The 23,135-nt window shown below is 43.1% G+C and overlaps 1 protein-coding gene across 1 annotated transcript in view; it reads left to right on the top strand.

Moving 5' to 3' along the window:
- Positions 1-23,135, top strand: part of LOC137603774 (protocadherin-15-like) — a 206,006-nt gene that overhangs the window by 62,940 nt on the left and 119,931 nt on the right. The window contains exons 3-5 of the mRNA XM_068327526.1: positions 3,663-3,781; positions 12,483-12,497; positions 13,815-13,880. Of these exons, the coding sequence (XP_068183627.1) occupies positions 3,691-3,781; positions 12,483-12,497; positions 13,815-13,880 (172 nt within the window). The 5' untranslated portion in view covers positions 3,663-3,690. The remainder of the gene's footprint in view (positions 1-3,662; positions 3,782-12,482; positions 12,498-13,814; positions 13,881-23,135) is intronic.

The raw sequence follows: 23,135 nt of genomic DNA, 5'->3' as shown, positions 1-23,135 counted from the left end.
GGCCAATGACGCAATAGGACCACATCATCTGCAAAAAGCAGCGATGCAATCCTCAGCCCAGCAAACTGTAAACCCTCCTCACCACAACTATGCCTCAATATCCTGTCCATGATAATCATGAACAGAATTGGTGATAAAGCGTAGCCCTGGCGAAGGCCAACAGCCACTTGGAATAAGTCCGACTTACTGCCGAGAACCCGAATGCAACTCTCACTTTGGGCCTACAGGAATTGATTTGCCCTAAGGAGAGGCCCCCTCACCCAATACTCCCACAGTACCTCCCACAGTATATCCCTGGGGACTCGATCGTACGCCTTCTCCAAGTCCACAAAACACATGTTAACTGGATGGGCATACTCCCAGCCCCCCTCTGGGATCCCTGCGAGAGTAAAGAGCTGGTCCATTGTTCCACGACCAGGATGGAACCCACATTGTTCCTCCTCAATCCAAGGTTCGACAATCAGCCGGACCCTCCTTTCCAGCACCTTGGAGTAAACTTTCCCAGGGAGGCTGAGGAGTGTGATGCTTCTGTAGTTGGCACACACCCTCTGGTCTCCCTTTTTATAAAGAAGAACCACCACTCCAGTCTGCGACTCTTTCGGCACTGTCCCAGACTTCAACTCAATGTTAAAGACAGGTGTCAGCCATGACAGCCCCTCAACACCCAGAGCCTTTAGCATTTCTTGGCGAATCTCATCAACAGCCAGGGCTTTGCCACCGTTAAGCTGTTTAACTACCTTGGTGACTTCACCCAGAGAGATTTATTCGAATCCCCCATCATCCTCCAGCTCTGCCTCTGCAACTTTTGGGATAGTTGGATTCAGGAGTTCCTCAAAGTGCTTCTTCCACCGACCGACAACCTCCTCAGTCGAGGTCAACAGTGTCCCATCCTTACACCCGTCCTTACACTCCAACACAGCGGCGCTCATCCGGGGGCTTGTGAGTATCCCAACACCCACCCTGTGCCCCACGCTAGATGAAACTCCAGAGTAAAACAAGCTGAAATCCCTCTTCAGGAGTTCCAGAACCAAGCTGTACATGGAGGTATGCCTCACCAGATCCAACTGGTAACACTCCACCTCCAACAAAAACTCATGCTCCTTCCCCACCAGTGAGGGGACATTCCACGTCCCCAAAGCCAGCTTGTGCCACCTTGGTCTGGTCCGTCGTGACCCCCTGTCGTCACTGCCACCCATATGGCAGCCCACCTGACCCCATCGATCTGCCTTGTGGGTGGTGGGTCCACAGGGGTATGCAACCTTCCCCAGTCAACCACGATGAGATTTGGAGTCAGCTGCAGACAGAAATAATTTTATTCTTCTTGGAAGCACGTTGTACAGGTCTGAGTTTTCAGATGTGAAAGGGATCAAAGTAATCTTACCTTCCCCTCTTAAGAGACAGATGTACCAATGTGGAGAATCAAATTTTTCTTCACAAGTGACCACCATTGAGAGTCAGATGTTCGACAATAACAAAAAAAAAAAAAAATGCAGCTGTCCGCAGTCTATTGTTTGGATTCAATGACATAACAGTTGCTTGGGTGTGTCTGCTCAGATTTCTAAGAAAGTAAACATGCACACTGTGTGATACAACAAGAAGAAAAAAAATCACTCCAGAAAGTGTAGAAATGCCCATAATAATATTTTCAGTTTGCCAAGCATTTTGTGATATGACTGTTGATGCTTCTGAGCCCTCTCCTTTAGCATATGCAATAGAACATGATTTCACAGCTTATCGCCTTTGATAGTGAGCTTGTGAAGAGGTGTGACATCAAATAGGGGCAGAGAGAAGCCAAAACCCTTTTTATTCCATGCACTGACACCTTCCTTTTCCTTGAGCATGAATTGAGGCTGTCTGTCATGGTGGAAACCACAAGCACAGCAACATGTACATATTGCATGTTTAGCTATGTCATGTAAAAAACACACAAGTCCATAGCATACATACAGACAGTTACCATACAATCTGTTGGGTTATGAGAGAAGCTGATAAATATTCATGTTCTTTGCTGTTAGCAGTGTGATTTTAATGATATGTTATCACGCTATGTTTTGCACCTAAAACTGAATGAGCGGTTGCCTAGTGTAAATCTGAGTGTATCATTTGTACTTGTTGCCCTATTATTTGTGGCACAGCAGTGAATTTATCCATTACATTTGAGGGAGTAAGCACTTCCCCAAAAAAACTTGCACATAGTATTTCAAGAATATGGCAATGTTACAATGACTCAGAAATTTCTGCATTTACCCTGCCTTACAACTCAAATATATTTTGTAAAAGCAGAGCTGTAAACCTCATCATTGTTAGACTGAAACATTTCTGAGAAGACTAATTTACATCTACCAATGACCAATAATTAAGTTAGAGAAAAGTGACTAGTGAACTATTGGAGTAGGGGTGATCACAAATGCCAAGAACAAAAGTTCAAATTTGGAAGGACCAAATCGGCAGTTTTTTTCTCTCATTTGAAGGGCTGCTTAACTACATCAGAAAAAAGTCAGTTTGATTTCAATTAATGTTTGTCAAACGTGCTGTATGTTAACCACACACAAGCAAAACTTTCAATATGTCATAGTGGCATGGATAGGAGGTTGGCAGGGTTTGCAGGGTTAATACAACAACCAAGCAAGTAACCAAGTAAATAAGGATAGATCCTGTCCCAATGTCTACAGCCAAAATACAGAAGAAAAAAAATAGCAGCACATTTAATCTTGAACATACAATGTCCTGTAGTGGCATGGTTAGAAGGTTGGCAGGTTCTGCTCAATTATCGATGAAACAACCAACGAACCAAGCAACAAAGTGGCAAAAGGACCAAGGATTGTCTCCGCCTCAATGCCATAGGCTGAAATACAAAAATAAATGATTACCTTTCTGATTCCTGTCAGGAGATATTTCACCGGAAATAAATTCCCAACCAGAAATTCCAAATGAAGAAATTTTACAATGGTTACCACAGTGTTGCTAAATAATACCAAGATTATGAAATGTAATAAATTAAATAATTGCTGTACAGCGCGCCCTTGTTCCTCATGGTTAATGCTTTCCAGGAACCACACATGATTAACGAATGCCGCTCTAGAGCAACAAACTGTTCATTTTATTATTTACGGTAATTTAAACGTTTATGAACCCTCCCCATACTGATAATAAACCATGTTCTGTATGTATTACCTTTTCCCACACTCTTATCGACCGTTTAAAGCACTTTTGTGTCTCAAGTGAGTCCGAGACTCATGGAATGAGCACACTTTTGGATGTCGTCAGCCAATAGAATGCGCGTACAGAATCACCTGATCGCCTACCAAAAATCCATGATGAGGTGAATTCGCGAGCGTTGAGGCGCGAATACGCGAGGGCACACTGTAATCCATTTAAATCCAAATGTGGGTAAATCAAACCATTGTTACACTTCAGTTTTTTGAGTAATCCATAATTAACTCTACATTTTCAAAATTGAGTCACATAATCCAGTGGATTATGTTATTCTCTATAAAACCAGTTGGTTTGTGAGATTAAAGTGTTTTTGAAAAATATCAACCTAATCATATGTGTATTTGCCTGTGTGTGGATGTCGGTGTGTGTTTTACACAGCTGTGCCTGTGAGTTCACTGTAGGCTTACTGAGAAAGGAGTGAACAATCTTCTCGTTTTTTTGTCCAGGTGGGCAGGCAATAACGCTTGACTGAAGATGCAGCGGGGGTGGTGGCTCGTCAGGTGGCTGGGAACAGGAACGGCAATCCTTTCGTTGCTAACACACAGCTGGGGCCAGGACACAGAAGGTATGAACAGCCAGCATTGAGGTGCACACCCTCAGGCCTTTCTTTCTCCTCTGAACTGTCGCTGCACTACCCGGAGGACACTTGCAACGTGTGAAAGCTTATGTTTCTCCCCATTATCAGAAGGCCCGGACTATTATTGATGTATACTCTGAAATATACTGATATTATCAAAATCTGTCCATACCTATTTTTACCTTCTGTTATGAATTTGGTTTGATAAGGGGCTCCGTCCTTCGTAGTACCGCATCCCTCATCTTCAAACCCATCCATTTCCTTTTTCTGCCCACCTTGATGCACCCTTGATTTTTGGCTCTATCAGGTCTGTTTATTTATTTCCATCAAATGAAAATAGCAAATGCAAATATTTAAATGGAATGGTGCTGTGAAGAAAATTTCCAGGTGGCATCTGAGCATTATTCAAATCATTATTTAATTAGCAGTGAGATAACAGATCTCAGATCCTTAATTAATGTCAATGTGGACACAATGTGAAAGCAGAGCTGACAATGACAAATGTTACTGGATTGCCTATGTTTAATTGAAGAAATAGTGTTGAATTATTCAGTTATTGTTCCATCCTTTGAGTGCATTCATGCAGGACTTAAAATGTGTTGTTTATTAGAGCCAGAAGTCTATAATTTATGAATTTGTGTCCATTTATCATAATATCTGACTGTTAACTGTTTCAAAATGATAAAAAAGCATATTTTTATTCATAATATCTAAATCAGCAATTTGAGCAACCATTCAATAAATTCAAGGGCTGTTCTCCCGTCTATTCCCTTGTATTTCCCCCGAGTATTTAATGCATTTACAACATTTTTTTTTCATTTTAATCCTCTTTCCCATGTGCCAGTTCATGTTCTCCTCCTTAACTGGCAGCATCTGACCGTTACTGTGAGTGTGTGATGTTTCCCAACAGGGATTCCTTTTTAACTGCATATGTGCACTGCCGTGTAGCTCGTGTACGTTTTTCAATACTCCGGGGAGTGGAGACTAGTGTGCTTAGCAGAGTGGACAGATGTATACTATCCATACCTCCAAATCCCTATGTGGCTTAATCCAGATGTCAGGCATGTGCACACACCCACACACAAACATGGTCATCTCTGTATTTGTGTGTGAGTTAAGGATTAGTTGGTATGCTGCAGATCCCTCTGCCATGTGGCATCTGCATACCTCGCTCACACTATTTCTGCACATCCATTCTGACCCACAATTGTTTGTCTGTTTCTGGGATTGTCTGATTAGAGACCAGATGTGCAGGCTGTGGCTGCAGCAGAAGCCTGTAGAGTGTGGGGATAGTACTGTGATGGGGGAAGGAATTCTAATCTACCTTCCAGTAGACTGTAATCAGACAGCTCAAGATCTTCCAGAGGCACTTTTCGTAAAATTGGTCCCAGTGCTGCCTGGGGTTTCTACCAATAGGTCCATAATGAAGCCAGGTGATCATGATCATCATACATGATCATGTGGGTGCTGGACTTTTCACCAGGTGTGTGATTGCTCCCCTGCCCTCTTGCCCGTGTAGTTAACCTCACACAGAGACAAAGACTTTTTAAAAAACCTGGTCAAGGTGCGACTATTGCTCTTTTATGGCACATCACTGTTCTGAATTACCTTGCGTCTAATCCACAGTAGAAAACAAGGCAGTCACAGACTGCAACATCCTGCGACACCCCTGAATTCAAAACGTTACCCTAACCTACTTGCATAGGTCAAAGATCAAAGCCAGTGCCCTGACGTACTGTCATAGATCAAACCACTAGCTTTGATGTATGGTCTTACTCACACTGGCCTTCTCCCTCGTCTTTCTATCTTATCCGGTTCCTGAGTGTACAAAAGTTTAAATTTGACCTTGACTTAGTTTTCTCAAGGTCAACGTCATCATCTCATTTTCATTCCCTTTGCTGCCTGAGTAATGTGCTTTTTGTTTCATCTTTCTATCTGCAACGGTTGCGAAGATATTTGGTTGACTAACTAACGAACGGATGAACACGGACACCGGCAATCACAATACATCACAGGCCTCCTGCCTGGCAGTTCAAAACTCAGCATCCTACTACAAATATATTCACTATCTCTCCTCTGGACATGTCCAAACCATCTCAACCTGGTCTCTTGACTTTATCTCCAAAACCTGTAACATGTGCTATCTCTGATGTACTCATTCCTGATCCTTTCCATCCTGGTCACTCCCAAAGAGAACCTCAGCATCTTCATCTCTGCTACCTCCAGCTCTGTCTCCTGTCTTTTCATCAGTGACACTGTCTCTAGACCAAACAACATCGCTGGTCTCACCACAGTTTTGTACACATTTCCTTTTTTTTAGCTGAAACTGTTCTATCACACATCACATCTGACACTTTTCTCTAGCCGTTCCATCCTGCCTGTACACGCTTCTTCACCTCTTTTCCACACTCTCTATTACCGTATTGGCCTGAATATAAGACGGTGTTTTTTGCATTGAAACAAGACTGAAAAAGTGGGGGTCGTCTTACATTTGGGGTCTAGACATTATACCCATTCACAACGTTAGATGGCGCCAGATATCTTTAACGCGAATGCTGTACTTAATTCCCCAGGCCAAAGCCAACCCCTGTCACAAAGAAGAAAAATAAAAATAGCAGTAAGAAATAAGAGAAGAGATAACAGATAATGGAGAAACGTTGAGACGATCTGGAAAAAAGTGGGTCGGCTCTCGGATGGTAACAAGGTTGGTGACAGTCACCATTCATTTACAATTGTGATTGCACTGTAGTTTACATATATAAATGTTCAGATATTGAAATTTGATAGACAGTTTTTGCATGATTTGAATGAGGTAAAATAACATACTTTTTCTCTCGAATATATGGTTATAATCATTTGTTTCAGATGTACTGTAATTATTTTCTGTATAAAAATTAAATTTGGTGTTCAAAAAGTCTTCTTTCATATTTGAGTCTTGAAAAAGAGGGGGTCGTCTTATAATCAGGGTCGTCTTATATTCAGGTCAATACGGCACTCTGGACTGTTGACCCTAAATAATTCAAATCCTCTACTTTGTTGATCTCTTCTCTCTGTAACGTCACTCTTCCACTTGGGTCCCTCTCATTCACAACATGTACTCTGTCGTACTGTGGAAAACCTTCATTCCTCTCCTTTCCAGGACAAACCTCCACCTCTCTAGCTTCTCCTCCACCTATTCCCTGCTCCCATTACAGATTACAATGTCATCTGCAAACATCATAGTCCATGGAGATTCCTGCCTAACCTCATCTGTCAGCCTGTCCATCACCATAGCGAACAAGAAGGAGCTCAGAGCTGATCCCTGATGCAGTCCCACCTCCACCTTGAACTCCTCTGTCACACCTACAGCACACCTCACCACTGCCTTACAGTCCTCATACATGTCCTGCGCCATTCTAAGATACTACTCTGCCACTCCAGACTTCCTCATACAATACCACAGTTCCTCTCTGGGCACCCTGTCATAAGCTGTCTCCAGATCTACAAAAACACAATGCAGTTCCGTTTAGCCTTCTCTGTACTTCTTTATCAACATCCTCAAAGCAAATACCACATCTGTTGTACCCTTTTTTGGCATGAAACCAAACTGCTGCTTACAAATGCTCACTTCTGTCCTTAGTCTAGCTTCCACTACTCTTTCCCTTAACTTCATTGTATGGCTCAGCAGCTTTATTCCTCTGTAGTTGCCACAACTCTGCACATATCCCTTGTTCTTAAAAATGGGCACCAGCACACTACTCCTCCATTCCTCAGACATCTTCTCACTATCTAAGTTCCTGTTGAACAACCGAGTCAGAAACTCTCCTGCCACCTCTCCTAGACACCTCCATATCTCCGAGGGTATATCATCAGGACCGAGTGCCTTTCCACTCTTCATCCTTTTCAATGCCCTCCTCACTTCATCCTGGCTAATCTTTTCTACTCCTTGGTCCACAACAGCCACCTCTTCTAGTCTTTGTTCTCTCTCATTTTCCATGTTCATCAACTCTTCAAAGTACTCTTTCCATTTTCCCATCACACTACTGGCATCTGTCAATACACTTCCATCTCTATCCTTAATCACAATAACCTGCTGCACGTCCTTCCCTCCTCTGTCTCTCTGTCTTGCCAATTTTTATAGATCAGCCTCTCCCTCCTTACTGTCCAACCTAGCATACAAGTCATCATAAGCCCCTTGTTTTGGCTATGCTACATCTACTTTCACCTTCTGCTGCACCTCCCTGTACTCCTGTCTACTCTTCTCAGTACTGTCAGTTTCCCACTTCTTTTTAGCTAACCTCTTTCTCTGTTTACACTCCTGTACCTCCTCATTCCATAAAAACATAAAACATAAAAACAAAAGCAATGATATCTGACACAAGCAAACTGCATGAGCAGACTCTCTCTCTCTCTCTCTCTCTCTCTCTCTCTCTCTCTCTCTCTCTCTCTCTCTCTCTCTCTCTCTCTCTCTCTCTCTCTCTCTCCCTCCATCTCTATGTATGTACTGTATGAAATTAACTTAACTGTAAGGAACATTTATTCTGATGAGGACTATTATATATAGCTTAGACAGCCATCCGCTGTTGTCAGCTTGCCTAAGCAACTTCTCCATGAAACAGACTGGTCACCTGCTTTGCTCTGCTGTCTCCCCATGAGCACCCATTACCTGGCAATATGTGGCAGTGGGCAGCTGCTTTTTGTCTCGTCCATCATCATTTGCCAGGCCAGACTCAGCTGCCCCAGAATGCCCCTATGCCCCACTGGACATGGAGTCATGCAAAGTAACCTCTGAATCCAACAGGGAAATTACAACATCGGTCAGGTTTGCTCCATCTCTTTTCATCCCTTCCAGCCAGCCTGGGGATTAGTCATAAAGTTAACCTCTGACTTTGACGTTTTTTTAAGTAGATGTACATCAAACATAGGTCAGCAGATATCTGGGCATCTAAAGCTAGACTTTCTGTCCGTGGAACACACACACACGCACACACACACATGCATACACACACACGCACACACACACACATGCATACACACACACACACACACACACACACACACACACACACACACACACACACACACACACACACACGAGGAAAGGGCAGAAAAATTTATGATTGGATCTGGAAATATAGTTTGACGTGATTTATGCTAAGCGTTGCCTTGAGGTGGCATTTTGCCATCCGTCCAAGGGATTAGAAATGAGTTCCTACTTCATTGCTCTCACAATATTCAGCCCAGTCGTTTTACTGTTGTCTACTTTTTGTTGCCTCCAATCATTGTTTCTCTTTTAATGAACTTTTGCCCACATGTGGAGAGGACATATGATCTGATACCTTGTTTATCTAAATAACATACCCCATATTCTTTTTGTGTTTTTTTTTTTAAAGGTAAGCCAGCTTGAATGTGTCTCTGAGCGGCATCCTGTGCATCTGAACATATTGCTTGTTAGATTACTTGTCCTTTCAAATCATTTCATCAAATCTCTACTCTCTGGGTGCATCAGTTCGATTAATTGGATGCTTGAAAGGGGTTCTGTCAATGTTAACACAGGAAGGTATTGACCTTTAAACTGAATGGCAGGTAAAAATAATTTTTCCTCTCATGCAGTGGTCGATGAGTTGCCTTTAAAATACTTTTTGAAGAACTGGTCTGAGTCTCAGATGTTTCCATTGTGAAAAATTAACAGAATAAAAATAGTGTTGATGCATATGTTTTTATTTTGTTTAATATAGCAGAGTATACTTTATATTGACACTTTCTATATTCTGCAGAACAGAGTTTATTTTGTACTAAATATTCAAATGTGGTGTTCAGTGATAAGATCTCTAAGAGCAAATGTAGGAAATATTAAAATTAGATTGTGCTTATGTTTCACTTCTTATAAGTCCCTCTCCCATGTGACATTATCTTGAAGTATACCTTCAATGCTCCTGCTGTGTGAGATACAAATATCTTTCATTTTTGGCCTCTACATCTTTTTCCCTTAATAACACAAATTAAATCAGACTAGGGATTATGGTTAGCTTCACCTCTATTATTTGTTCAGGGAATGTCATAAAATTTATTCATAATGTTGTAAAATCTATCCCATGATTTGGCCCAGGATAAGGCTAACCTATTATAATCGCTGAGAGTTTGTAGGTCTGGTCAGGAAGACAGCCAGTTATACAGCCCAGACACTCTTCAGGCTACTCGTCAAGATTCCAGTAAATGATATTCTCTGCTAGTTGTACAAATGTGTGCAATAATTTGAGTAAATTTAATGATCAAAGAGAATTAACATCCCATTAACTGTGATAGCTCCTGTTAGTGGCAGTAGTGATTATTTACCACTGAACTACATGTTACGCAGCTCATGTATAAAGTACAAATATTTGTTCTCAGCACTCAGCTACTGATAAGATGCAATGAAAATTTGGTGGTGAAGGTTTTTCCTTTGATTCCCTGTTGACTTAATACTTAATAAGGAGAAGTAGTGCACATTGTATGTTGTGCATTATTTAAATGACTGTGTCACTGTAATACTGTGACTGATGCTTTAACCTGAAGCTAACAGCACATTGGAATGTTTCTTTTTCATTCACCTCCACATGATTTGACACCACGTCTTCCACTACTCTAATGGTGCTGATTAAAAACCAAGACCTGCAGCTGTTTCTGTAAATCAGTCCTTCGACTAATCGCAAATATTATCTCGAACTTAACTGCATGTTTTTCACATCTCACATTAAGGAAAATGTTTTTCAGGTATGTCATGGTCTTAAGTATATTTATCTAAAAAAAAAAGTCATGTATGAGAGCTGTCTGTATCTGGATGTCTTAAGGTTTCAACCCTTCTTGTTATCTTGAGTATTGCAGGAGTGTGATCAATGGCATGAAAGCTTTATGTAACACCTGCTGCTCAGGTGTAAGAGGTTGGCCTCATTTCAGTTCCTTTGTGAACGTAACTGAGCAGATTTAGATTTGTAATGTGTGTATATGTGTTTAAATGAGTGTGTATATATCTCCGTTGCTACCAGTGTGCAATGTGTTGGTGCTGTGACCAGTGCAGATACTGACATTATACTGTATCTCTTCTGTTTATCTTCAAAAGGAGTCATTACATCATTCTCTTGCTCTGAGTGCAAAAGTGACAGCTCGTGAAACTTGAAAACACAAAGACACATGCACATGTAGGCATATCTGTAAATGTGCATGTGCACAGTCTGTAATGTTCCATAAAGCATCTTAAAATGAGCAAAAGTAACTTTAATTGTGTGTGCTCTTTCTCTCTCTCTCTCTCTCTCTCTCTCTCTCTCTCTCTCTCTCTCTCTCTCTCTCTCTCTCTCTCTCTCTCTCTCCCTCTCTCTCTCTCACACACACACACACACATACACACGCATGCACGCACGCACACACACACACACACACACACACACACACACACACACACACACACACACACACACACACACACACACAAATACATCAAACCATTTCTTCTTCAGAGTATATTCTCTCAGAGCAGATTTGCATACTTATTTTGATGTTTCTTTATGTTTATGTCTCCAGTTGTGAAGTATGACCTACTTGCTCTGTTCATTTTGCTGCTATTACAGGAAACCCTCATCCTGATATTTCTTTGGCAGATGGGTACAGGTTTTCTAATTGCTTCAAAATCACAGAACTATTAGCAGTGCATGATAAGCATGTGTTGATAATTATTCCTCAGGGATTTTAGATTAGAGTTGGTTGTCAAGGCTCCCAGCTCATGTGAGAGTGCATTTCCTCGCAGCCGGTCACATATGGTAAATATGAGATGCCCTAATTATATGTAAATCTGAACTTCATATTAAGTTTGTGTAAACTGGTTAAAAATTACAACTTGAACTGAAACAAAGAAGGAGAGGAAACATTTAAAAATGAATGACGCATGAAATATTCCATATTGTAGCCCCAGATTTTCATTGCTATTTATTTATTGTGGTTATATCGAAACCTCGGAAAAGTCCATAAATGATGCAACGTATCATGTCTTAATGTTTGTAGCACTATCCTAGTGACGGCTTATAGTCATGCATATTTAATAAAAAAAACCCCCCACTGTTGTTCACGCAGCAACAGGTGCACAATTGCAGAACTGAAGTCAGGCAACAGAGGGTTGGTGTGACTACCGACATGGTGTCATTGACCATGTGTCTCTTCATTATGCCCATATATGTTTACATGTAATGCAAGATGGATCGCTCCTTGACATGTAATATTTTCCCAGGGGGAGGTGGGGCAATTTACTGTGGCGAGACAGGAAGAAATGATGGATAACATGCATATGTGTTGAAGTAAGCTTTCATGCTGTGTTTCCATTTCCTGAACCTTTAATATGGTGAAATAAAATGTTTTAGTTTTTAATTTAATTCATATTTCCAATGCATCCTGCTGCTTCTCTTATGGAATGAGGTCAGCTGCTAGAAACTGGTTGCAAGAAGAGATATTTCTGGCAAGATTTGCAAGATATGTGTGTGTCACCAACAGGCACAATTTCCATAGTCGAGCCTTTTATATCCCTGAATCTGTTTCTCTTTTCCACCTTTCTTCAATTGTATGTTCCTATTTATCTCCTTTTCTAGCATAAGAACTGTTTCTCAACCTACTGTTTCATGCTTTTCTTTTCTTCCATGCTTCTTGTCCACTTCCCTCTGGCTCCACTAACCCCTGACACCTTCAGACTGGCAGTATGAGGGTAAGAGGGTGAACATCTGTTGTCTATTTTATTTTGTCTTATTATCTTCCTATATTCTCTTTCACTGTTTTGCTCTCCCTCCATCCCACTGTCTTGCTGTTTCACGTCCCTCTTCAAGGACATTTAATCTTGAACAATCCACACATCAGCTGCAGACCTTGTTGCCCTGCAGCACCTATTCCTGCGCACTAGACACCACCCGTCCTCCTGTCTTCTCCTCACCACTTCTCCTGCTGCCCCATCTGGAGTTGTCCGTCAAGCTGCCAATACCTGCATCCCATGTGCTCCAACCACCTAGCTGTTGTCCTCCATCTGTGTTGTTCTCATTGGTTCTCTGCTTATGATGTGCAGCATGTTTTTGACCACCGTGTTTGTCTGCTGTCAGTATCGTGCAGTCCATTTATATTGATGCTTGTGCAGCAGCAGTCCATGATGACACCTACTATAAAAAGATGTCTCAACGTGACAGCTCATGACACAAGAGAGAGACTCTATCAAAACATAGTTTTGAGGTTTATTTCCTTAAACTGATTAAATATTTACAGTATTTACAGTATTTTTTTTATTTGGTTGTTGCAGAATTGTTTTGAGCTATATTGAGACATTATTATTCTTCAGTTAGGTCTTCATTTAAAATTCTATATAAGTAAAAGTCAGGATGTATTAGCATCAGAATACATTTTAAATGACAGTGACGAGCCTACTAAAAAGTGTATTTTTATTTATTAAATACTATACTAATACTAATACTGTAATGCACTTTAATGTTGATGGTGATTGAGGTGAAACATCCCAAACATGACAAGTTACCTCAAGTGGAGTGGAGTAGTGTGTTGTATATCAAAATGTGAAACTCTGTGGTGAACTCCTTAGTATTACAAAATATAATATAAAGCAGAATAAAATACAATTACACAATGTACAGAATGCCCTAATGTCTCAGAATTTTAAAGTTTTATTTTTTGAGTTGCTTGTGAATAGCACATGACACAGTGGGAATTTAGGGAAATGTGGCAGAAATCTAGTAAAGAGCCACAAACAAAATACTGTAGATTCAGCCTTAGAATACGGTATGGGGAGCAATATCTCAAATATTTTTGTTGAGTAAATTTATTTTACTTATTTCCATCACTGAAGCATATCTTCTGCGCTAAAGCACTAAATCTTTTCCACATGAGCTCTTCTGTACTCAACACCCGGCCATTTACATAAGGTGCCATGCCATAATATAGTATCAGGATTGCAAATTACAGTTTCCAAAATCAACAAACAGCTGATTTTACTTTATGCTGATGTTGTTTCTTTTTACATATGCAGAGTGTAAGCTGTCTCGACCGGGCCCCCCTGCAACCATAGTGACCATAGATGAAGAGAGCCCCAATGGTATGTAACTGCTGTTGACCTATTTTTGTTTCATTTTTATCCATTTTTGTTTTCCACTTTATTAAATGATCCTTTACTCTAGTGGTTTGGATCACAATATTTGGATTTTTTCTGTTTAACAGTAAATATTGCTTTTGCAATGCAAAACATGATTTTTTCTGTTGCCAGGTTTTTTCAGTGTTGCAGTGTAATCCAGTCGCTCAGCTGAGCACTCTTGAGACAGGATGGTTTTTGCAGATGTTTTGCCACATGTATTGGATTGTCAATTTGGTTGTATTTTAAATGAAAGACAAACACGTTCCAGTTGAGGTGTGTGTGTATTCAGCTCCCCCAGGTAGCTCAACGGTATGTGTGTGTGTGTGTGTGTGTGTGAGTGTGTGAGTGTGTGTGTGTGTGTGTGTGTCTGTGTGTGTGTGTGTGTGTGTGCGTGTGCGCGTGCGTGTGTGTGTGTGTGTGCGTGTGTGTGCGTGTGTGAGGGTGTTTATGTCTGTGTGCGTCACAGTGAGTGACTACAGATGGTGTTTGGCATTCAGATGTGACATGGGGCTCCATTAATGAGTAGTCTGCTCCCTACACAGGTTGTCTTCACTGTGATATACATCAGTGACTCCTCTACAGCAGTACAGAAGTCACTGATACGTTGAGCACACACTTAGTTGAGTCAGGTGAAGCTATTCTACTCCTCCTTTGCTTTTGCTTTTTTCCTCCATTTTCCTCCATCGCTTGCACCCATTTTTTGTTCCTCTCTCTATTTTCCTGTCCTGGTTTTTAGCTGAGTTTTGAGTTTTGTTGTATGTGCCTTGTTGATGTGCGCTCGTGGATAAGTATATAATATGATATGTTTACTGCTACTTGGGAAGTAGCTATATGTTAATTCAGGGCATGAAGCAGGTGTGTGTTTTCATCACAGAATTCTCCCTACAGATATTTGCATCACAAGTTAATAGAGTTTAATGAGCTGCTCTCACTGAAGACAGGCTCCACAATCCACATATGCAGAGACCTTAAGGGCATATTTGTATGCCAACTATGTGATTGGTTTGTTCTTTGTCAGATAAGGCCATCATTCATCTGTGCAATGGCATCCAATCCAGACTATAATACTGTCTCATCTACATCTTCTTCCTCTCTGTGCGTGCTGCTGGGATTTTGGTTGATGATCAATTGACGGAGGAGTGTGTAAAATGGAGGTAGCATAGCCAGCATGCAAAAGCCTCCCTTGCCCCACATGGGCAAATACTCTCCATGTGCAGAGGATTTGTGCTAATCTTTCTCATAAAGCATTCATATACCTTCGATATAGGTCTCCTCTGGCTCCACCATCATTTTATTTATCTTTCCTTGATGGAACAGCCCATAGTCTCTCAACTCCATAATGGAATGTAAAACAGGCAACCTGCATTTATTGACTGAAACAATTATCCTTGTAAATGTGTTTCATCACTTCTCCTGTGTCACACAGAAACCATAAAAATGACACTTAATAAGATTCCATTTATTTTGTGCATCTGCCTTTACAGTGCGCCCTCGTTCTTCACGGTTAATGCGTTCCAGGAACCACATGCGATTCACAAATTCAGCGATAGAGCGACAAACTATTTATCTTATTATTTACGGTAATTTAAAAGTTTATAAAACCTCCCCATACTGATATTAAACCACCTTCTATCTGTATTACCTTTTCCCACACTCTTATCCACTGTTTAAAGCACTTTTGTGTCTCTCGTAATTCCAAGACTCATGGAACGGAGCACACATCCGGATGCCATCAGCCAATAGAATGTGCATGCGGTATCACGTGACTGCCTACCAAAAATCCGCAATGAGGTGAAGTCGCGAGCGTTGATGCGTGAATGCGCAAGGACGCACTGTACATTCATGTCAGTGAATGGCAGAGCAAACAACATAATCAACCATCTGTCTTCCTTTGTTTGGTCAAGGTCAAAAAGGACAGACAAACAAATAAAATGTAGAATTTGTTTTCCACTGGCTTTTCAGAAGAACAAATTTAACACTTCTCAGGGGAGAAAAGAGACTGTATGACTCCCTTTTGAAGAGGGGTATGCCTGGAAGCATGATAACAATTACAATTGTGTAGGCCCTGCTGTTTTATGAAGGGTCCCTTCACTTCATTTAGTAAAGGGCAGGGTGGCAGTGGCTCAGCGGTAGAGAGACGTCTTATGACCAGACATCACCCAGGCATCGGCGGATCGTTTCCTATTCCTGCCAGACATCCTCAGAGTGTTAGCTGACTGGGAGGTGGCAGCTCAACTCCCGGCCAGTGCTGAGGCGCCCTTGAGCAAGGCGCCATCCCCTTACAAGCTGCTCTATTGGGCGACAAACCGAAGTTGCTGCCCTTCACTTTGCCTCCCCATGTACTGTTTGTTGTGTGCTTACAGGCCCCTTGTGTGTGATGTGTTTCAGCTGCCTGCTTACGATTGTCAGTCAGTCAGTCATCTTCAGATTACCACCGCTGTATCCACCGCAGCGGGTCACGGGGAGCTGGAGCCTATCTCGGCGGCATAGGGCGTGAGGCGGGGGACACTCCGGGCACGACGCCAGTGCACCGTGGAGCCACACACAAAGACATACAACCATGCACTCACACACTCAGTCCTACGGGCAATTTGGAACGGCCAATCAACCTGAAGCGCATGCTTTTGGAGGTGGGAGGAAGCCGGAGAACCCGGAGAGAACACACGCAGACACGGGGAAAGCATGTGAACTCCGCACAGAGCGGGACTTGAACCCAGGTCCACCGTGTTGTGAGGTGGCAGCGCTAACCACTGCGCCACCGTGCCGCCCGCGCTTACCATTGTATTTAACACAAAATATATGTACAGTATATGCATGAAGTGTAAAAAGTAATTTCCCTGAGGGGATTAATGAAGTTGATCTTCTTCTAAAGGCACTATAAATTAGCATCCTTTTTTATCAGTTCAAGCCTTTATTTTACTTCTAGATGTTTTTATTCTTTAGAAAAGCAGATGGTCATCAAGGAACAGAAATGCAGTTGTATGTTAAGGATAAAATGTTTAATTTTCACAAGTTGCTACTTCTGCAGACCCACCAACAGGTGCCAGATAGAACAAGTAATGTCTCACAATATTGCAGTATATATTTTATTCTATAGGTACCATAGCTTCTTCATCCTATGAGCAAAATAATAATATTTTGAAAACATTAAAGAGAGTTTGACCTCAAAGGAAAGATGCAGAAATGAGGTGAGAGAGAGATTGTATTTTATCAATGACTTGAAGCATCCCGTAACACTGATGTGAAATCCATGTGTCTGTAAATGAAGACGTTGTATCCTTGTAGTTATCTTACCTCAGCAAATTCATAATGCATATCAACAGTTTGAAATGTAAGGGTCATCTAAATTTAGAAACAGCTAAAAGGCAATCAGAAATCTATATTGCTAAGGGCTTCATTAAAAAGAAGAGTTTAGCATTATTTTATGTGGTGAATCTGCCAAACTAGATTCATTCTCACTGCTGATAAACCAATGTGTCTTGAGGAAGACTGACGCACGTTTCAATGAGGCAATCGAACTAAAAACCCTCTATGGACTGATGATGTAAATAATTGTATCAGTGTTTAAAATACATGCTTGACAGCATACAATATGTTAGTAAATGAATGTCCAGAGCAAGAAGTCTGATAAATGATCAAACCTATTTAACAGAGGAAGAGGGACACAATGATGCAAGCCCTTTCAATTACAGTAATATATGCACGTATGAATTACTAACACTAGAGTGTGCCACTAATTTCCCTTTCAGGATTAATTGAGTATATAAAATAAGAAAAATATTAAAACTAAAAAAAAAAAAATCAATTGTTTGTTTATCAACTGCGATGTATTGTTTTTGAACTCATATCATTGCAGAAGCAGAGGTTTTTATACTGTATTTAAGGTTTGGAATATTGTTGTTGCTATTGTGGGATGTTGTGTGTTAACATTCGTAAAGAATAAAAAAACAAACCATAATTTTGTTGGGAGGTATAGCTTGTCTGTTAAGAAAATGAAAGCATTGTGGAAATATGTTCACTGACTGCATATTGTGTGAAAGCAACATGAAATGTATGAATGGTATGGCCAAAAAAGACCTACAGTATGCTGTGATAATTGTGTTTAGAGTTTTGAAAATGTGACTGCTGTTTGGACAAACTCTTGTTAGCGACTGAAAAAAACTGTAGCACAGAAACTCTTGAAGGAAGAGATAATTTGTAGCTGTGGGCCCATTGACTCCTCGATTCATTCATTCATCTTTTCAACCCGCATCATCTAGTGTTGCGGGTCGAGGGGTACTGGAGCCCATCCCAGTCAACTTGGGGTGTGAGGCAGGGGAAATTCAAGTCACGACGTATATAGTGACCACATATACATGGACACATATATACACGGACAAACACGCACACTGACCCCTAAGGTCAATTTAGGACCAGTCAATTAACCTGAGTCCCATGTTTTTGGAGGTTGCAGGAAGCCGGAGAACCCGGAGAGAACCCACACAGCACTAGCCACTGCGCCACTGTTAGTTGTGTTTGCCATTTGAATTTCTCTTGCCTTTGCAGTTGGAGTGCATTTAGAGACCTTCTAACACAGAAAGAAAGATGGTAATAAACAGTTTATTCTCTCTGCAAGACGCTTAGATCATGACCCAATGAATAATCATGCTGGGTTTGGTTCCTCTGTCCAGATACTCTCTTTTGATGAAAATGTAATTCTTGCTTATGATGCAAAGGTGCTGGATTCATACATTTTCTTATATCTACAATGGATTTATGAAATACAGTGCATCCTCAGGCTTTGCAGTTAATGCGTTCCAGGGTCCGCACGCAATTGAGGAATCCACGATCAGGATCGCAATCTATTTATCTTATTATTTATGGTAATTTAAATGTTTATGAACCCTCCCCATACTGATATAAACCACCTTATATGTGTATTACCTTTTCCCACACTCTTATCGACTGTGAGCACAAGTCCGAGACTGACGGAACGAGCGCACTTCCGGATGCCGTCAGCCAATAGAATGTGTGTCACGTGACTGCCAACCAAAAATCCACGATGAGGTGGAGTCGCAATCGTTGATGCGTGATCGCGCGAGTGCGCACTGTACTTTTGTAGTCTTTACAACAAACAAATCCTCATCCATCTCAACTCTAAACTTGCAGGAAAATCACCCACTCAAAGTGTGTTTACCTGCTGAAAAATTAAGTGACAACTGTACCACAGTCTGTATGAAGATGAACAAATTGAGGCACTTAAAACTTCTGCAGCACTTAAGCTGTTTTCTGTCATCTCCTCTTCTTTATTGTCTTGTTTGTATGCCTTCTGTTTTTAGAACCAAGACAACTGGCCGCAGAATACAGCCTTGATAGAGCATGAAAAAGACTTCATAGTGCTTACATGATGAAAACTAAAAAAATATTGAGTGCAGAAGTTATTGTGCATTGAGTCTTTATGAAATCTTGAAGGTCTAACATACAAGTCGATCATGTGATCCATGATGAGAATTGCAGGCTTTACTCCTGAACTAAAAAGCAAATCCATGTGTCTGCCAGTTTGGCCCTAGGATTCAGTGTTTGAAGGCAGGTCTAGAAAGCGTAAAATCTGTTTTCAGGGTTAAATTATTGATGAGCTGAGCTGATGGGTTTAAAATCGCAAGCATAGAGCAACACGCTTGTCTGTGATGAACGTTCAAGTACCTACAGCATCATTGTAGGAAACATTTCAAGTAAATCTAATGGTGGTTAGGGAATAATATCGTTAGTTGTATTTTTTTAGAGTTGTTATTTCCTGTATTCTGGTGCACAGACGCCACTCTAGTCAATGTGTTTATCACCATTTTCTGCTGTGCAGCATTCACATCTAAGAAGAAAGAAGGATAAGAAAGATAAGATTAGAAGGCAAAAAGCTTAATTTGGATGGTGTTACAGTTGTTTTCAGTCGCGAACAAGCGTTTGTCCAAACAGCAGTCACATTTTCAAAACTCTTAACACAGACTCAACCCTAGAAAGCACAATTGACCAAATGGTTAATTTTCTTCTAAAAAACACATTTTGTTAAATAAACACTAACTCTTCATTTCAAAATAGAATACATCTTTGTGTGTACACACACTTTACCAAAACACTGGATATTCGACTCAAAATGAAATTACTGTGTCAAACAAGAATACTTATTTTCACTTCATAAGGTACATGCAGTCTCTATGATCTCTGATATCATCCAAGGCGATGCACCTGGGATAGAACTGCTTGGTATTCCGGATCCACCGTTGGTAATGATCAGCTGTGTGGGGGGCAGTGACTCAGTGGTAAAGCCGGTCGTCCAATGTTCCAAGATTGGCGGTTCGATTCCCCCTCCCACCCAAAAATACCCAGAGTGTCACAGTCCCTGCCTCTCATTCCCCTCCTGTCACACTGCTGCAGTATTTTTCCGCTCTCCCTCCCTCTGATCCACTCTACCTGCTGGCCACGCCTACTGCATCAGCCCACTCTGCTCACCTGGACAGACTCATTGAGTTGACTACAAGGCTGGACAGGCGGATACAGGCGAGGAGGAACAAAGTCGCGAGAGAGGTGATCACCAGCCTTCTGCCCGTTCACATAGGGTCCCAGCCACTCCTGCCCCCCCCCCCCCCCCTTCTGAACCTATGCACGGGGGGGTGGAGCCCATGCAGGTGGGGTGAACCAGCCTTACGCCGGAGGAACGAGAACGACGACGGCCATTTTGTCTCCCGGTGTCCAGCAAAATGGGGGGTCTCAGCAGTAGAAGGGGGCATTCTTCTGTGCCGGTCCCAAACTCTGCCCCTAGCCCACGACGTCTGTTTCACATCCAGCTCCTGTTGGTAGGGGGGTCCCACATCCTCGCCACCTTCATCGACTCTGGGGCAGACGTCAACCTGATGGACGAGGAACTCACCCGTCAACTGGACATCAGCCGAGATCCTCTCCCTCGCCCCATGCCGGCCAGCGCTCTGGACGGTCATCTCCTAGGAACTGTCACCCATCAGACTGCCCCCATCTCTATGCTCCTGTCTGGCACACACCATGAAACCATCCGGTTTCATATCCTGAGGTCTCCCAATCTTCCCCTCATCCTCTGCTACCACTGGCTTCGATGCCACAACCCCCATATAGACTGGTCCACGGGGTCCATCCTGGGATGGAGTCCCTCCTGTCAGCAGATCTGCCTCAGACCGGCGGGGGCCACCATGCCGTCTGCTAGCCCCTGTTCCATCCCTGATCTCTCCATGGTGCCCTCTGACTACCACGACTTCCGGAGGTGTTCAGTAAGGCGAGGGCCACCTCTGTACCCCCACATCAGTTTTACCCTCTCCTACCGGCCAGGCTCCCGCAACGTCAAACCTGATGCCCTGTCCCGACAATTCATAGTCGGGGAGGTGGGCCTCTCCAGTCCTGACAACACTTTTCCCGCTTCTCATCTGGTTGCTGCTCTCACCTGGGAGGTGGAGGAGCGGGTGAGAGCTGCATTGGAGGACCAGCCGGGGCCCAGCTCCTGCCCCCAAAACCGCCTAGTCGTTCCCCAGCAGCTAAGGTCTGAGGTTTTGCAGTGGGCCCTCGCTTCTCGACTCACCTGTCATCTCGGAATACTCCGCACCAAGGAGGTTCTGCAGCGGTGGTTCTGGTGGGCCTCCATGGATGATGACATCAGAGACTTTGTGAACGCATGCCCAGTCTGCAATCAGAACAAGGCTCTGCGCCGGGCTCCCGCTGGGCGCCTGCACCCTCTGCCTGTGCCCCACCGACCCTGGTCGCACATCTCTTTAGACTTCGTCACCGGGCTGCCACTGTCAGGAGTTAACACCACCATCCTGACAGTAGTGGACCGGTTCACCAAGATTGTTCATTTCGTGCCTCTGGCCAAGCTCCCCTAAGCCAAACAAACAGCTGAAGTGGTCCTGCAGCACGTGTTCCGGCTCCACGGCCTCCCATCCGACGTGGTCTCAGACCAAGGCCCCCAGTTCACCTCTGCTTTCTGGAGAGAATTCTGCTGCCTCCTGGGAGCCTCCACCAGCCTGTCCTCCGGGTTTCATCCTCAATCCAACGGCCAGTCCGAGAGGATGAACCAGGAGATGGAGACGGCGCTCCGCTGCATGGCTTCCAAGCATCAGCTCTGCCACCGGCCTATCCCCATTTCAGTGCGCCTATGGCTACCAACCTCCCCTGTTTCCTGCGCAGGAGAAAGAGACTGTCTGCCCCTCTGTGGAGGCCCTCATTCGCCATTGCCGCCGGACCTGGACGCAGGCTGGGACAGCTCTCTACGAGCCACTGACCAGTACACGACGGCCGCCAACAGCCGTTGCTCCCATGCTCCCCCCTACCAAGTGGGACAGAAAATGTGGCTGTCAACCCGAGACCTTCTTCTGAGGGTGGAGTCAAATAAATTGGCCCCCAAGTTTATCGGGCCGTTCCCCATCGAGTTGCCCTGCACCATGCGGATTCATCCCACCTTCCATGTCTCCAGAATCAAGCCGTTCCTGGAGAGTCCTCTGCAACCTGCCTCCCAGCCACCTCCGCCTCCTCGCTTCATAGACGGGGCCCCTGCTTACACAGTGCACCGCCTGCTGCGCTCTTGTCGCCGTGGGAGAGGCCTACAATACCTCGTCGACTGGGAGGGTTACAGTCCAGAAGAACAGTCATGGGTCCCGGCCCGTCAAATCCTGGATGCAAGACTCATCAAGGAGTTTCATCGCCTGCACCCCGACCAGCCTTCCAATGGGACCCCCTTCCAACGAGGGGGTCCCAACACTCAGTCTCCTCCTGCATCTGGGGCATCTGCATCTGAAGGGGATGACGTCAGCTCAGCCTCGGAGGGGGACAGTTCTCTCTCAGCAAACGAGGGTACTGGGACGGAGGCCTCTGAAGAATTCAAATATAGAAGAACCAACCATTCACATTCACATCTCTGAGAAGTTTTAGTCATCAATTGACTGTAGGGAATACACACATTTACAGGGATAAGATGCAGGCTCCATACAGACAGGCCCCAGTTTTGGTTTCATACCTGATCTTTCTAGTTGTGAGGTGACAGCTGTGATCACTAACACACCATGTTGCTGTCAAGGCCCATCATAGGACATCCTATATTACTAAGCATGTGAAAACATGCTTATACACAATTCTGATTGTAACTCCTAGTTCCAAAGTTGACTCTTGAAATTAATCCTAAACTCTTTACTCCCTGTAATCGGGGCTTGTCCTTGAGTTTATCCAAAA

This window comes from Antennarius striatus, chromosome 11, assembly GCF_040054535.1.
Source record: "Antennarius striatus isolate MH-2024 chromosome 11, ASM4005453v1, whole genome shotgun sequence".
Taxonomy (NCBI): Eukaryota; Metazoa; Chordata; class Actinopteri; order Lophiiformes; family Antennariidae; genus Antennarius; species Antennarius striatus.
The sequence above is the reverse complement of the archived record's forward strand: the minus strand, read 5'-3'. Positions and strand labels throughout refer to the sequence as shown.